The sequence below is a fragment of the Dasypus novemcinctus genome, chromosome 25 (genome assembly GCF_030445035.2).
Source record: "Dasypus novemcinctus isolate mDasNov1 chromosome 25, mDasNov1.1.hap2, whole genome shotgun sequence".
NCBI lineage: Eukaryota > Metazoa > Chordata > Mammalia > Cingulata > Dasypodidae > Dasypus > Dasypus novemcinctus.
Genome location: NC_080697.1, coordinates 60,164,977 through 60,179,861, shown reverse-complemented (window position 1 = coordinate 60,179,861; position 14,885 = coordinate 60,164,977). Strand labels below are relative to the sequence as shown.

The following is a 14,885-nucleotide window of genomic DNA, read 5'->3' as shown; positions in this document are numbered from 1 at the left end:
GACGGGACCCGCGGAAACGAGAAAGGAAAGAGAAGGGTGGGGCCAGCCCACTCCGGCCGCTGGCCCTGGAAGTCCAGGGAGCTGATGACGAGCGCGGGGACGCAGGCGGAGGAGAGCTGCCGCGGCCCTTCTGGAGAGGGGGACAGACGCGGGGTGGGGCCGTGGCTTTAGGGGAGCAGAAGGTTAGTGAGATTATGGGGCAGCCTCTGCTCCTCCTTGACTCTGGCCCCTGCAGTGGTTGCACTCAGAGGGGAAAGCCTTCGGCCGCGTTGAAACTTAAAAACCCCAAAGCGTCGCCAGACGTCCTGATCCACGCTTAGGGAGGTGGGGAGGGGTTGGGGGCTCACACCTGACACTTCGCCAAGAGGCAGCTCTGCCCTTGCCTACCAGAGGCCGGTTCTGGAAGGAGAAAGCCGGAAGGTCCACACCGAGAGAAGCAGGGGGCGAGCAGAGCGGTTCTGTCCTACGTCCTAGCGGGCGGCGTCTCCAGGGCCTCCGCCTTTTCACCCTCAGCACCAAGCAGCCAAGAGGAAGGGGGGGCGCTCCCCATTCCCAACTCTTTGGGACAAGCTTGAACCTGCAGTCAGGCGACACCTTTCAGAGACGGGGGCGGGGGTGTCTGGACACGAGAGACTTGGGCGCGAGTGGACGGGGGCCGAGCCCAAGCGCCTCTCCTCACCCCAGCCCGAAAGGACAAGGGGCTCTGCGGGTGTCATGGGCCTGGGATGAGGAGCAGGAGACAGCGCCAGACGTCACCTCGGAGCCCGGGGCAAGGGAGAACCGAGTCTGCAGAACAGAATCTAACAAAGTACAGCCGCACGGCTGAGGCCACAAAGAAGACCAATTTCCTCCGTGGCTAAAGGAATGCTAAGAGGGGTTTGCAGGGAGGCGACACAACAAGGAAAGAAGAGTGACGGCTCCTTACTGTGTTCTAACGTGCCTATCTCCGACCAGAACGAAATATTGGGAGGCGACTATTTTTCATCAGGGGTTCCTGGGCAAGAAGTGGGCTAAACAAAACAAAACGGACCCCCAGCATCCCAGGTGGCACCCCAGCAGCGGGGACGCCGTGCTGGGCCCTGGGGGCCTGCCGCGGTCACGGGCCAGGGACAGAAGGGACACTGCCCGGGGCAGCTTAAGGATCTGGGTTTTCAGAGCCAGAGCCAGAGCCAGCGGGGAAGGAGGCACCAGTGGGCTCGCCCGCTGCCTGCCCAGGGTTGGCCAGGATGGCAAAGGACACCAGGAGGACAGAAGCAACGACCACAGGGGCGATGGCTGCGATGGACAGTGGCCTCATGCTGGGAGACGTGGGGGCCGCGAGTGGCTGGCGCGCCAACGGAAGGGACGCGGGCTGCACGGCTGCTTGACTTTCCCGGGGCCTCATTCTCCCCCTCTTTCCTGATTTTTCTTTCCATTTCTGTCTCTTTGCAAAAATGGCTTTCCCTGCTGCTGCCACAGACACCTGCTCTTACTTCCTTTCCAGGCGGGGCGTGATGGGGGCTGCAGGAGCCCCCCGCCCGGGCCTCACAGAGCTGGGGGGCTGCTGGCCTTGCCCCACCACCACCTGTCCCCAGGGCGCAGGCCCAGCAGCCCCGGGGGACGCCCACACACGCCCGCACGCATACTTCCACGCACACCCAGGATGGAGAAGCCACACACGGGAGGCAAACTACCCGGAAGAGCAAGGAAGAGAGAGCACACCAAGCCGAACACAGACAAGCCGCGGTGGCCGCGCTCCTGCCGGGCCACGCGGGCAGGTCGGGGCGGCCGAGCGGGCTACCTTGGTGACCCGGCCCGAGGCAGGCGGGGGCCGCAGGCTAAGAGTGCTCACCTCTCCAAAGGCCTCGCCTTCGTCGCTGCAGGGTAAAAGGAGGCACATGTGGGGATGCACCTCTGGCCAGGGTCAGCCTCCCAACTCCCAAATGCGTGGCCCCGGGCCTGTCCCCTCGGGTGGGTGGGGGCCGCTTCCCGGGTGGGTCTGCTCCACAGCTGTGTTCTCCGGGCGCCCCCAGGGGGAAACTGAGGCAGGGAAGGAAGCCTGGGCACGCCTAGTGTCAGCGATAATACGTGAAATTGGGGACAGCTGATCACAGAAAAGAGCATTCGGCCTGACAACAGATACTTAAAACGTGTCCTTTTTGTTTTTAAAGATCTAGACAGACGGCCAAGGGGTGGGAAGGAGAAGCCTCTTTGAATAATAACAACTTTTTAAAAACCCATAAACATAGAAAAAAAATTCCTCAGTTTTTGAACATCTCTTAAGAATAGTTCAATGTGAGGTTTTGCACCCTAAACAGTTATATCTGGAATTAAAAAAAAAATCGCAGTTACACACAACAAAGACTAACAGTATGTACTTAAAAATATTGTGTGTTTATATATGTGTATATATATCTTTTTTGTGGAGTTTTTTCCTTTTTTTGTGTTTTTTGTGTGTGTGTGCCCGAGTAGAGAGATGATAGGACCGAAACAATGTCCTAGGACGGGAATATTCTTTAGAGGAGCCACACTGTGAAAAATAAAAGCTTAAAAATGGTTGAACACACTTGCGACACCTCCAGAAATTCCACTTGGAACAATGAGAAAATAAGGAATCGAGTCAAATCCTTGCACACGACCGCGTGTGCTGCTGGTGCGAGTCCTGCCAGGCAGAGGGGGCACCTGGCCCCGCCCCCTGCTCCAGCACCCCCAAGCCAGAGCCAGAGCACGTCTTATCCCGGTTTCTTATATTCCTGGCAAGACCTGCAGCAGAGGCACACACGTATACACGTGTGCAATGGGCACACACACACACACGAACACACACATACGACACGCACACAATGTCCCATTCAACCCAGATGCACCAAGTGAGCTGAACCATGTCCAGCCACCCACAATGGTGAAAGACAGAAGCACCAAACGGTCTTTGAAATGGGTCAGTTATTACAATTTAGACTTCTTTTATGTCCTAATTTTCCTCTTTGTGTTAACTTTTTTTTTTTTTAAGCACAAATGAAAAATGAAGAACTCTTTCCAGATCAATTTAAGGCTTCCCACCAAATGGATACAGAAGAGGCCTTGCACAATATCACATGTGATAAATGTATACCTTTCACAGCCTTAAAATGACGGAACAAATCATTTTTGCCAGTCACCGATTAAGTATTGTGCCTTTAAATTGATGTCGTTCTTTTTGCTACTATGCTGAGTTTTATTATTACTGATTCTCTTGGATGACATAGATGGAAGTCACCGTTAATCTGCGTTAGAATTTCCTGTCCTTATCGAATTATTGGGGTGGCTTTTTTGCTTTGTTCTGTTTTGCTTTTCACCAGGAAAGAAACGTGATTTTTACTTGGTGAATGCTAAAATGGCACATAGTCAGCCTTCAAGCAGCTTCTCCAGCCATTTGAGTCTCAAACAGCTGTTCAGCTCCTAGGAGGCTCTGTTTAGTGGGGAAAGAACAGGAGAGGAGGGAGAGAAACTGAAAAGAGAAAGGATTTCTATGCCTTTGCTTTTGGTAAATTTGTTTTCTTCAATACAAATAATCAGATAGGCAGAATGATCGCTTTGTGTTGTATTAGTTGTTGTTTTTTGTTTAGTTTCTCGATTTTCATTTGATTGTTTAATTTTCCCTCTCCTGGTGCGAAAACCACGGGAGGAGAGTTTTGCATGAGAAAACATGACAGTACTTAATGAAACTCAGCACCTAAGGGCATAAGGCAGTTGAAGGTTTTGTGTTTGTGTTTGTTTTGTTTTGTTTTGTTTTGATCTTTCAATCAGCACCAATCCCGTAAATGATCTACACTTGGTGTAAGGTATAAAACTTTTTGTTTTCTTTTGGAGTGGAGACGATTCCTCCTTCTCCACTTATGGACCAGAGTGTGGGATTTTTCAATACTGTTTCTATGTGTAAAAAACAAAAGGAAGGTTTTCTTTTTGTTTTTACTTACAAAACATAGAGAAGATCTTTGTGTACAGACAGCGACTGGAAAGAAAGCTTATCTGAAGGGGTTGTGACTTTGTGTGTGTGGTGGTGGTGGTGGTGGTGGTGGGTGTGTGCATGGGGGAAAGGAGGGTTGTGTTTCTTGCCAAGCGGCGCTGACCGCAGACCAAACCTACGAGCCCCTCCCCGACTTGGCCAGGCTGTTTCAGAGCGAAGACTCGTACTGCAGCAGCTCGTAAAGGAGCGGTCCGTCTCGATACCGAATACCGACTGCTGTGGGGGTGACGTACTGCAAAATGTTGATCGTCCTCCTCAGCCTCCTGTCTACAAAATGGGCATCCCAGGCCGGGTACCTCTTTCTTGGCATGTCAATCTTAATGAGGGGCCCTTCCGGGTAAGGGCGCCCCGTCGGCGTCGGGGGCCCCATGGGTCTCACTTGGAAAACGGGCAAGCAAGTGTCAGCCGTGAGGTCCTCCTGTTGTTCCGTCGCGGCTCTGGTGGGCGTGACCTGGGTCCCCCGGTACCCAGGGGTCTGAGGCGCCATGGGCTCAACATCGGGGGGCAGAGGGATGCCCCAGAGCAGCTCGGCACAACAGGAGCTGGCAAAGATCTTAGCCCGTGGCCCCATGGGATGCAGCACCCCGTAATATAAGAGCATCAGTGCGATCCCGGCCACGAAGCTAACAAAGACACAACACAGGGCTGGCACCGCGTAGGCGTCTGTGGTCTCCGGGTTTCTGTAAAAATACCAGAGGACCGTCAAGGCGGCGTTCTCGGTCAAGACTATCGTGTAATAGGCAAACATTCGGTATCGAGTCCGCCCTTCCTTGACGTTAAACCAGCAGAAAATGTACACGATCCCTACCACCATGTTGAAGAGGATCTCCTCCCACTTGGACATACAGAAGTCGGTCCCGCCATGGATGATCCAGAAGGCCATGGCGCACCAGTGGACCACCACGAAGATGCCGAAGTAGAGCTGGAAGATGGAAGCAAAGAGGGCAAAAGAGAGAACTCTGGAGGCGATGGTGAAGAGGCGCCAGCAGAGTTGGAGGAGCGCCCCCCTGTAGCTCATGCTCTTCTTGTCGTCCCTGGAGTCCCGCAGCAGCTTGTGATAGGAGGCTAGCACCCAAGCCAGGGACATCAGGGAGGTCACAGAGGAGACACCTGCCGGGAGACACAAACCCACACAGTCAGAACCTCGCAGCGCCAGGCGGGCACGGCAGGGCTCCGGGGACACGTCCAGAGGAGGAGGGGGCAGGAAACGGGACGTGGCGAGCCCCACCCGGGGGCCGGGGCTTGTTTTCAGCGTGTCCAGCGCCAGCCTGACACCCCGGAGCGGGACTTCTGGAGATCCATGGCCGGTGCAGCCGAGGCTGGAGTCTCCCTGGCAGGGCGCGGGGACCCGGGGCCAGCGCGATCGGCGGCCGGCGGAGGACCTCCGCACCCACTGTAGGCAGGACCGCACGCCCGATTGGAAGGGCCCACGCTGGCACGCGGCCGGCCCTGCTGTCCCGTGCACCCTCGGCCTCTGCTCTCCAGGAAGCCAGGGAGGCTCACCCACAGCGAGGGATGCCGCCTTCCTCACTGCTCTTCTGCTCCGAGGAGACGCCAGTCGCTCTTTTGCCTTTTTATCAGTTCACCCAAGGCCCTGAGGAGCCCTTTCCTGAGCCTTCCTTCATTTAGCTTCTCCCCATCTACTGCCTAAGGCCACCCTTGTCAAGGGCCCAGGATAGCCCATCTGTTCCAGCCACCTTCTCCATTCTGGTCTTGCTTGGGCTCTCCACCTTCCGTGTTGCGTTCTGCAACCAACCACTGCTCCAGGTTCTGTCAGGCCTCGCCTGGGGAGACGCTGACCCTCCCTGGCTCCCCTCCTAACTCAGCAGCACCCTGCCCTCACCCGGGAGATTTCCAAGGCCTTGGCACGTCGAGCCCTCCATTTTCCCTCAATGGGCAAGTATTCAGAGAGGCCGAATGTTTCTGAATCCAAGGGATATTTGAAGCACCACAGAGCAATTTCATCTATAATTCTTCCTGTTTGATATTTGTAACTAATTCAAGTGAAATACAATCAATAGTTACTGGGGTTTCTCCAGATCTTCCCACGAGCAAAAATTCATTAGTCAATTTTAATAGAATCTCCTCTCCAGCAAGACCGCGCCACCCCTCCACTCCTCCAGGCATTACCTCAAGGCACTCCATATCACGCCTCTTCCCTCCTAAAATTTCAGAACTAAACACAACTAAATACCGTTGGAGGCCAGGGTGCTGTCACATTGGCAACCATCTCGCACCCAATTCTCCACCGCTGTGGCAAGCGCAGCGTGATTTCCCTGCCACATGCCTCCAGGACGGAAGCAAAGCTCTCTAGTCATTCTCTTCCCTGGGCTCACAAGCCAGGTCCAGGACCCGGTCATTGGTCACTGCTTCAAGACTCCTGAACTGCCTGGAGCGCCAGCCTCGTCTGTCTCTCTGGGTGCCCCTGCCCACCCACCCCTCCAAGCCTCGAAGAAGAGTCAAAGTCCCCTGTCACTTGACACTCGACCTGCATTTGCCCTTCGGGCACCCATCTCATGTAGCACCCCTCCCCTCCATCACCTCCAGGAGGCACCCAGATGCCCAGCTTGCAGAACAATACAGTGTGATAAGAAAAAGAAACATTTACACAAGCAGAGGAAAACTCCTCCCTGCCAACTGACAGCGAGGGTGCATTGCCTTGGTAATAATAAGAGCAAGGATTTAAAACACACAGGGGAGGAGCAAAGAATCCCAATGTCGCCATGGGATTCACCCTGACGTGTCCCGACAGGCAGTGATGGAGACTTGGGCTCACTTCTCTGGAAAGTTCTGAACATGGCTCTTACTGTTCCTCTCTGCCCTCTGCACAGCACAGGTCTGCAGGCCTGTGTGCTCGGCCTCAGGCACAGCGTCGCCGGCCTTCCCTGGCCAGCCCACGCTTCCGGCATCTGGTGGCCTGGGGAAGGGGACGCGCTCTCCAGAGAGATGCCTGCCTTAGGCGGTAGGTTCCCAGATGGCAGGGAATTTGCAATCCCTTCCCGGCAGTCCATGACAGACTTATTACCAGCTGGGGCGCCCGCAGGAAGTGTCTTTCACACATCTTTGTGCATCACCCCTCTCCTGGCCAACTCATGTCTGGCTGTTAACAGCGACACAGCCCTAGGAATCAGACGGGATTCTACAGAAGCTGAAAGGGGAGACGCTTGATGGGTGGGTGAGGGGGGTCCTTCTAATAAAGCAAAACAATTACTTCCCCTGTCCTAGAAAAGTATGAACGTTAAGCTCATAAAGCAAGAAAAAACAGCTCTGGTTCTGCTGGAGCGTAGTCCAATTGTGGGGGCGCTTTGACAGATTGGGGGCACAGAGCAAGCAGGCGCTCAGCCTCCATTTTCTGACATCTCAGCCTCCGCGGTCTGACATTGTCGCTGTGCGCTGAGTGGCCTTGGGCCCTCCCTAACAAGTTGGCCTAAGTAGGGCCCCGGGGGCACACCCGTCACTTGCTGCAAAGCCAAATGAAATCCACCCTTAGAATTCCGTCTTCTGGGTTGTCTGTTCCTTTTCCAGATGTGCCCCTCGGGTCTGGAGGGCCGCGTGGGGGCTTGTGAGCCACCCCCTCTCGGCCGCCCCGGACACCAGCCTGGCTCTGGGCGGGTGCTGCAGACGACTTCCTCTCCAAGACGGCACAGGCGTTCCCCAAACGTGAGCAGTCACTGCTAAGCCCCGGGGGCTGGAGGGACAGGCACACGGGAGACGCACTCTGACCTCTTGACCAGGGAGTGGTCAGAGGCCGATGCCCCGTCTTACGGCTACCTCATCTGTTCCTGACTTGTTAAAGTTATGCGTCACCACACGTGACACTCGGAGGAACGCTACTGACCGCCCGCTTCAACCCATCCACTCAACGGGAGGCAGAGGTACAGGGCGTTGGGTGCTTCCCTGAGACTACCGAGAAGCAAAGACTATCAGAACAAGGACCCAAATTTCCTGACTCCCGGCAGTGCTCTACCTCCACATTATGCTGCTCCCCACTCTTGTCTTCTCCTTGTGTCTCTAGCAGCCTGGCTCTCCAGAGGTCACTGGGGCAGCACCTCTCCCCGAGGTCATTTGTAACTAAGACCATCGGCCTTCGCAAATGTTTGGTGATTTTCTAGTGTCTGCCCCTGCAAGACAGCCTTGGCATGGTGGAAAAAAGACTCCAAGTTAAAGGGAAAGAGGAAAGAGGGGAATTTCAGGTGCTTGCCCATGTGCCGCGATGCTCGGGGCAGGGGTCCTGCCCAAGACCAAAAAGAAGGCATTGGGCTGCAGCCTCCCTTCTTGTTGGTTATTGAATCAGGCTCCCCTCAAAGACACGTTCCAGTGCTAACCCACATTTCCAGGCGTGAGCCACCTGGAGACAGGACCTCGGAGGATGTTGATAGAGTGAAGGTGCGAATTCGTTTGTGATCAGTATCTCTGAAGATCCTTTTTAGAGGAGACCAAATCGATTTAGGGTGAGCTGCAACCCATATGGCCAGAGGTCTTATAAAGAGAGGAAATTTGGATGCAATTAGAAGACGCCAGAAGTGAGAAGGAGCCAGAGGTCAAGGAAGCAGGAGGAGAATAGGGGAGAGAGACCACCACGCGAGGGAGGACTGCTACAAAGCTGTCATGAGACTGCTACTGCCCCGGGACAAAGCACTGCCTTGCCAGCCTCTCAACCTGGGACTTGTAGCATCAAAACCATGAGCTGGGGGGCAGACAGGGCTCACGTGATTGAACTCCTGCCTACCACATGGAAGGCCTTGGGTTCGGTTCCCGGTGCCTCCTAAAGAAGATGAACAAGACAGTGAGCTGATGTGACAGGCAGGCGCGGTGAGCTGACGCAACAAGATGACACAACAAGAGACACAAGGAGGGAAACATAATGAGAGACCCAACACAGCAGGGGGCACCTCAAGCAATTAGGTGCTTCCCTCCCACAGTAGAGGTCCTAGGTTCAGTTCCGGTGCCTCCTAAAAAGAGGACCAGCACACAAGAAGCAGACAGAGCAAATGCAAACAACAAGGGAGTGGGCAGAAATAAATAAATCTTAAAAAAACCAAACATGTGAGCCAACAAATGCTTGCCATTTAAGTCAACCCCTGCTGTGATATTTGTCATAGCTGCCCATCAAACTAAGACACTGCCCGCAGGAGGCTGAGCACGGTGAGCAGGGCCCAGGGAGAAGCAGGAGTGGGCGGGCTGTCCTCGTGCTGGGCCTGCCCCGCTCTCTCCCAGCAGCAGGGGTAGAGCTGACCTTCTGGGGGGGGTGGCCAGGGGAGGCCGAGACCATTACCCCGGCTACTTTCTACTTCCCCACGTTTTCAAAGAACTCCCAGCTCCACCCAGGCTCTGGGAACGTTTTTCTTTGCCGAACACCAGTATCACTGGGGGGCTGAGTAAATCTCAGAGAGGAGACAGGAAAACACAGGCCCGCCTCAGGATCCCACTCTGGAGTTAGGGTTTTCCCAGAAGCTCAAAAGAGAGAGGCTCTCTGCCCTCCAGGGTCTCCAGAGCCAGTGATGGGGACACTGGAGAGGTTTGTACTGAGTCATCCCCAAGGGACTTGTCTGGACGCTAATCCTGGGCGCAGCATTGTGTCCGGCCAGTGGACCGATGGCCGAGGTTTAGCCACTTCTGCCTCCTGTCCCTGAACAAAGACGAAGCCTCCGGCAGGGGCCGGAAGCCGGCCAGCAGCAGAGGGTGCCCGGGGCAGCCAGTCATCAGCCGATTCGGGGTCACCTGGGGGGTGGGCGGCAGGACCCAAGACGAGCTCCCCACCCAAAGAGCCCCTTGTCGGTGCATCTGGTCTCCCCAAGAACACGAGAATGCTTTCCTGGGCTTTTCCGTGAGTCATTACTTAAGGTATACATTACCTAATGTATAATAACCCTAAGAAGCAGGTACTCTATTTAGTCCCATTTTGCAGGAAAAGAAACTTAAGAACTTGGTCTAAACCCAAACTTCTTTGAGGAGGCAGAATCGGGCTCAGCTGGGGGGGGGCGGCTCAGCAGCCCTGGAAGGAACCCTTCTAAGTGGACCCCCCAGATGCTGGCTTCAGCGGAGGCAGGTGAGGGAGGGGAAAAAGAAAGCTCCAGGCGCGGGGTACGCAGAACATTTCAGTATTTTGCCAGTGGCGGGAAGAAGGTGTGACGGCCTTCTGAGCAAGGTTCTTGGCTATCAAGCCAACAAGCACATCTGCTCTTGGTCAGGAGAACATCCAAGCCACCGAGAGGGAGGGGCTGCGGGAGAATCGCCTGAGCGCACGTGCCCCATCAGGTGAGGCTCTGCCAAGGCCTGCGGTGCGGTGTGGCCGTTACAAGGGGGACAGAGTGGGCTTCCTATTGCGGTGGCTCCCTCGGGGGGTTTCTCTGCCTTGCCTGGGGTCAGACCAGAAGCCAGCACCCCACCCCTGGGAGGACCCACAGCCAAGCCCCTGGCCGTGGCCCCCGGGAAGTCCCTGGACACACTCCTGGTTCGTTCCCACTTACGGCTCCATCGCTCTCTGCGTTCCAAGGATCGCAGTGGAAATGGTGAAAGGCTGCGCGGTCCCCTGTGACCAGGGCTGGGCGGCGGCCTTCAGGCCCTCTCGCCTTCCCTGGTGCGGACGTGGCCGTGGGGCTCACAGTGCACCCGCCAGGCTGACCCGAGCCCGGCCGCCTGGGAGCTGGAGCCTCCTGGGGACGGGGCATCAGGGCCGGTCACCGTCTAAGGGTTACGTCCCCAGAAATGGCCAGGTCACTCCCTACAGCTGTGGGCATCACGGAAGAGGGCGGGCTGTGCAGCTGGATGCGGAATCAGGAGGCGCCATGTGGTGCAATCACCAAGGGCCACCGCTGGGCTGAACTGTTGTCGGTTGGGGAACAAAGCAAAAAACGTGGACGTTCCGTCAAGTGAGGGACGTGGTGACAGGGCATCTGGGGAACGATGGGGCTCAAGTCCAGGGGGCCAGGGGAAGGGTCGGGGGCCTCAGTACCACCCAGACAGTAGGGTGAGGCAAGGGGTGCTGCGCTCTGGCAGGAAGACGGGGTCACCAACCAGGGGGTCAGGGCTTCCTGGCGAGATGGGAGCCCCGACTCGGCACTGGAGAGGGAACCTGAAGGAGAAAGCAAACGCCAGGATGCCCTGCAGGGAGAAGGTGGTGTGGGGGGAAGGGATGCGCCCATCAGCCACGGAAGATCCAGAGAGGGCCACTCACCTCCAACGAGAGCGGGCGGGTTAGCAGCAGGACTTCCCGAGGCAGGCTGGCCAGGCCCCGCTGCCTCCTCTGCCTGTGCTGCGCGGCCCTCGGCCCACCGTAAACCACATGCCGGGAAAATATGTATGGAAGGTGGATCTGGAGGAGACCAGACTCATGATCAGGGCAGGGGGAGGAGGGGGAGAAGGGGGGGTTGTGGGCGCGCCGAGCGCCGCCTCCCAGAGCCCCCGCTTCCCTCTCCTCGCCAGCTCCTGCCCTGGCCCCTTCCATCAGCTCTGCTCACGGCCAAGTCCCTCTCCTCTTAAAAAGAACAGCTCCCCCACCCTGCGTCCTCTCCCGACAGCATCTCGCCTTGTCTTCCCAGCTCCTCAAGGGTCATCTGCTTGCTCCCTTCACCTGTTCCTGATCTCTGGCCCCCAAAGAGAGCGCGCGGAGGTCCTTGTGGACTCCTGAGGCATCTGGAAGGACTGGTGTCCTCTCTCCTGTACGGACCTCTGGGTAACACTGGGCATTTCCAATCCACTGTCCTTCGTGACACTCCACCTTCCCAAGCACCGTCTTTCGAGCTCCTTGTGGCATCTTTTCCTGTAGCGTTTACTATCCTATCCCCATTTGATCAACAAGGAAACTAAGACAGAAGTTTAGAGACATGGATGTGGTCACAGCTGAGTCCTGACATTAGATACTCACCTAATTTTTACGGCACTGTACGCCAATGGGCTGTCCCCTGTGGAATACCCAAAGCAGGTGACACGCACAGCTACTCATGCATCTATCTCCATGACAAGGACTACGTTTCCCTCTCTAAACGCTCGCCTTCTCCCTTCCTACCAGTGAAGCTAATATTTGGGGGACCTCCACCCCCTGTTCTTCAAATTTCTATCATGTATTTTCCCCACATAAAGTCCCTTTTAGATAGGCAATCACCCTATCGCCCTACATTTTTAAAAAGCCCAGTCTCCTCTTGGAAACATTCCCAGAAAAACAAAAGGCAGCTGTGGGGCAACACCTCTTTAAGCATAACTGACTCTCTCCATCCCTCACCTCCACCTGGGGATAGAGCAGGGCAGTGCAATTACAAAGGTGCTTTCCTGTCCAGGTAACCAAGGATGAAGAAAACAGGCATCCAGGGCGGCTGCCCTACGGCAGAGCCAGAGATGTTAACAATTTGCCCAAGGTCACACAGCAGAGTTGACACCAAAACCTAGACTACTTTAATCCTCAGTGCCAGAATCAGTGGTGTCCTGGAGTCAGCTCATCCCGGCTCACAAAAGCTGGCTGTTAAATTTTCAGGGATTCTGTGGGCTAGCTGAGGTCATGTTGGAAACTTGGAATTGGCATGACGGGAGCCAGGATTTGAACACAGGCCTAACTCCAAGTCTCAGGTTCTTTTCTTAATCACCAGGAAAGGTCTACCTCCCCACTTCCCCCCATAAATTAATGAATTATCCAGGTTCATATGTCAGTTTCTTATCGGTTTGGTTATGACATATCAGCTGCTCATCTCTGGTGAGCAATGACAAAGTGAAGGTCGTGGGTCGTGAAGCTGAGGCTCTGCTCCTGGGTCAGGAGTCAGGGTGGACCCCACCTCGTCCCCCCCGCCTGCACTGCTGGGATGGCCCCCAGCCGGTTTCCCTGCATCCTCCCTTACCCCACGATCCGTTCCCCACGCAGCAGCCAGAGCGGCAGAGCTCGATTCCGTCCCCCCACGCGGCCCCCCAGGTGAGCCACCCCATCAGCAGTCCCCGACGGCCAATGCCCGTCCCACGGGAGAGCAAACACGCCTGCCGCTGGACCCAGGTGCGGCGTGGGATTTGGCCCCAGGAACAGGAGCGGGATGGCCGTGAGCCTCTTCCAAGCAGAAGCGCGCTCTCCCCTGCTCCCAGAAGGCGCTGCGCAGTGACCCGGGATGGGCACGCAACGAGGAGGAAATCAATCAAAATGCTGTAAGTCACGGAAATCGTCGGGGTCTTTTCACTTGCAGCACGGCCAGCCTCTCCTTCTCATCATCCCCTTCCTCCAGGCAAAGCCGGGACCACCCAAGGGACCGCAGGGCCCCGGGCTCCGGCCTCGTCCCTGCCTGGGTTACAGCTATCACCTGCCGGCCTACCCCAGCAGGCCCCCGCCCCAGGGCTCCCTCTCGTCATCTGAGGTCACTGCTCGAGGCCCTCAGGACACGGCCACCCCCCCTGGAGGTCACCCCCAGCTCCCACGCTCCCGCCTCCAACACGCCCACCCCCTCGGAGCCCACGGCCCTGTGGCCCCTCTGCTGGGGCCCCACGTTTTCATGCGGGTCACCTTCTCACCGAGACCTTTCCTCCAGGGCCAGCTCCTCAGCCAGGCCCTCCTGGACCACCCCGTTTCAACGGCCCCTCCAGCGTCCCCACGGCCTCTCCTGTTCCATTGTTCACCACTGCGTCTCCCGCCTCCTCGATGCACAGCGTCTCTCCCTCTTTTCTCTCGTTTGATTTTAGCTTCAGATGCTCCCAGTTGGATGTGAGGTCCGCTGGGGCAGGGGTGTGGCCTGTCTCTCTGAAATCATGCGAAAACTGTGTGGGGAGGGGTGTTTTTCCAAGGAAAAGTCTTCAGCCACCGTGGAGTCTCAGAAGGTGTCTTAGGAAAGGGGCCACGACCCGCCGGGACGACGCCTTCCCTTCTCTGGGGGGCACAGTGGTCACTCTGGCAGCCCTTCTCACACTTCCGAGCACGAGGAAGAAAACCGGGGATGGAAGTCGGAGGAGAAAAGGCGCGAAAACTCACTGAAGGCTTGCGGGGCACCAGCATCAGGCCAGCTGCTCCCGTGGGTCGTTTTGTGTACCCCCGACAACAAGCCCCGGAAGACGGCTGCTGGCGCGGCCTCTTCTCCAGCGCGGGCGCGGGCAGCGGGGCGTGGAGCCGGGTCAGCCCTGCTCCCCACGGGGACGCGGGCTGCAGTGCAGGCAGAGCCGCTTCCGCCCACCTGGGGTGAACGGGGCTGAGCGAGGGGAGCGCAAAGCCGCAGGCACGTGCTTGGCACGCTCTCTCTAAGGTGCACGTGGGCAGGTGCCTGGTGACCGTCTCCGCTGAAAGGCTGCCGCGGCGTGTGCCCTCCTGTCCCTGGGCGCAGAGCCGTCTGAGAAGGCCTTGGCGGGCAGGATGGGGCTAGGACGAGGCCGGGGCCGCCACCAGCCACGGCCTGCTCTGAGGGCCCGGAGGCCTCAGCGTCTGGGACCCAAGGACTTGGCTTTGGGGGGCGTCCCGGGTGAGCCCCTTTTCTGCACCTCCAGCGAGCCCTTCTCTGTGTCTGTCTCTGACGTCTCCGCGAGAGCAGGTGCCGGGGCTCGGAGCAGGCCTGCCAGCTGGGGGAGCAGCCGGCTGGGGGGAGACCGGGCCTTCGGGGGGCCAGGCGTGCGCCCAGGGCTGCGCGGGGGAGCGGCCGGCCGGGGAAGACCGGGTCTTTGCGGGGCCAGGAGGGCGCCCAGGGTTGCCAGGGAGACGCGGGGGGAGTGGCCGGCTGGAAGGAGGTGAACCCGGGCCTTCGGGGGGCGAGGCGGGCGCCCGGGGCTGCCAGGAGACACGGGGGGAGCGGCCAGCCGGGGGAGCCCGGGCCTTCGGGGGGCGAGGCGGGCGCCCGGGGCTGCCAGGAGACACGGGGGGAGCGGCCAGCCGGGGGAGCCCGGGCCTTCGGGGGCGAGGCGGGCGCCCGGGGCTGCCAGGAGACACGGGCCCCAGCCCTCGGCCTGG

The 14,885-nt window shown here is 57.5% G+C and overlaps 1 protein-coding gene across 1 annotated transcript in view; it reads right to left on the bottom strand.

Moving 5' to 3' along the window:
• Positions 1-2,009: 2,009 nt before the first annotated feature.
• XKR6 (XK related 6) overlaps positions 2,010-14,885 on the bottom strand; it is a 307,438-nt gene continuing 294,562 nt past the window's right edge. The window contains exon 3 of the mRNA XM_071211859.1: positions 2,010-5,095. Coding sequence (XP_071067960.1) covers positions 4,134-5,095 — 962 coding nt within the window. The 3' untranslated portion in view covers positions 2,010-4,133. The remainder of the gene's footprint in view (positions 5,096-14,885) is intronic.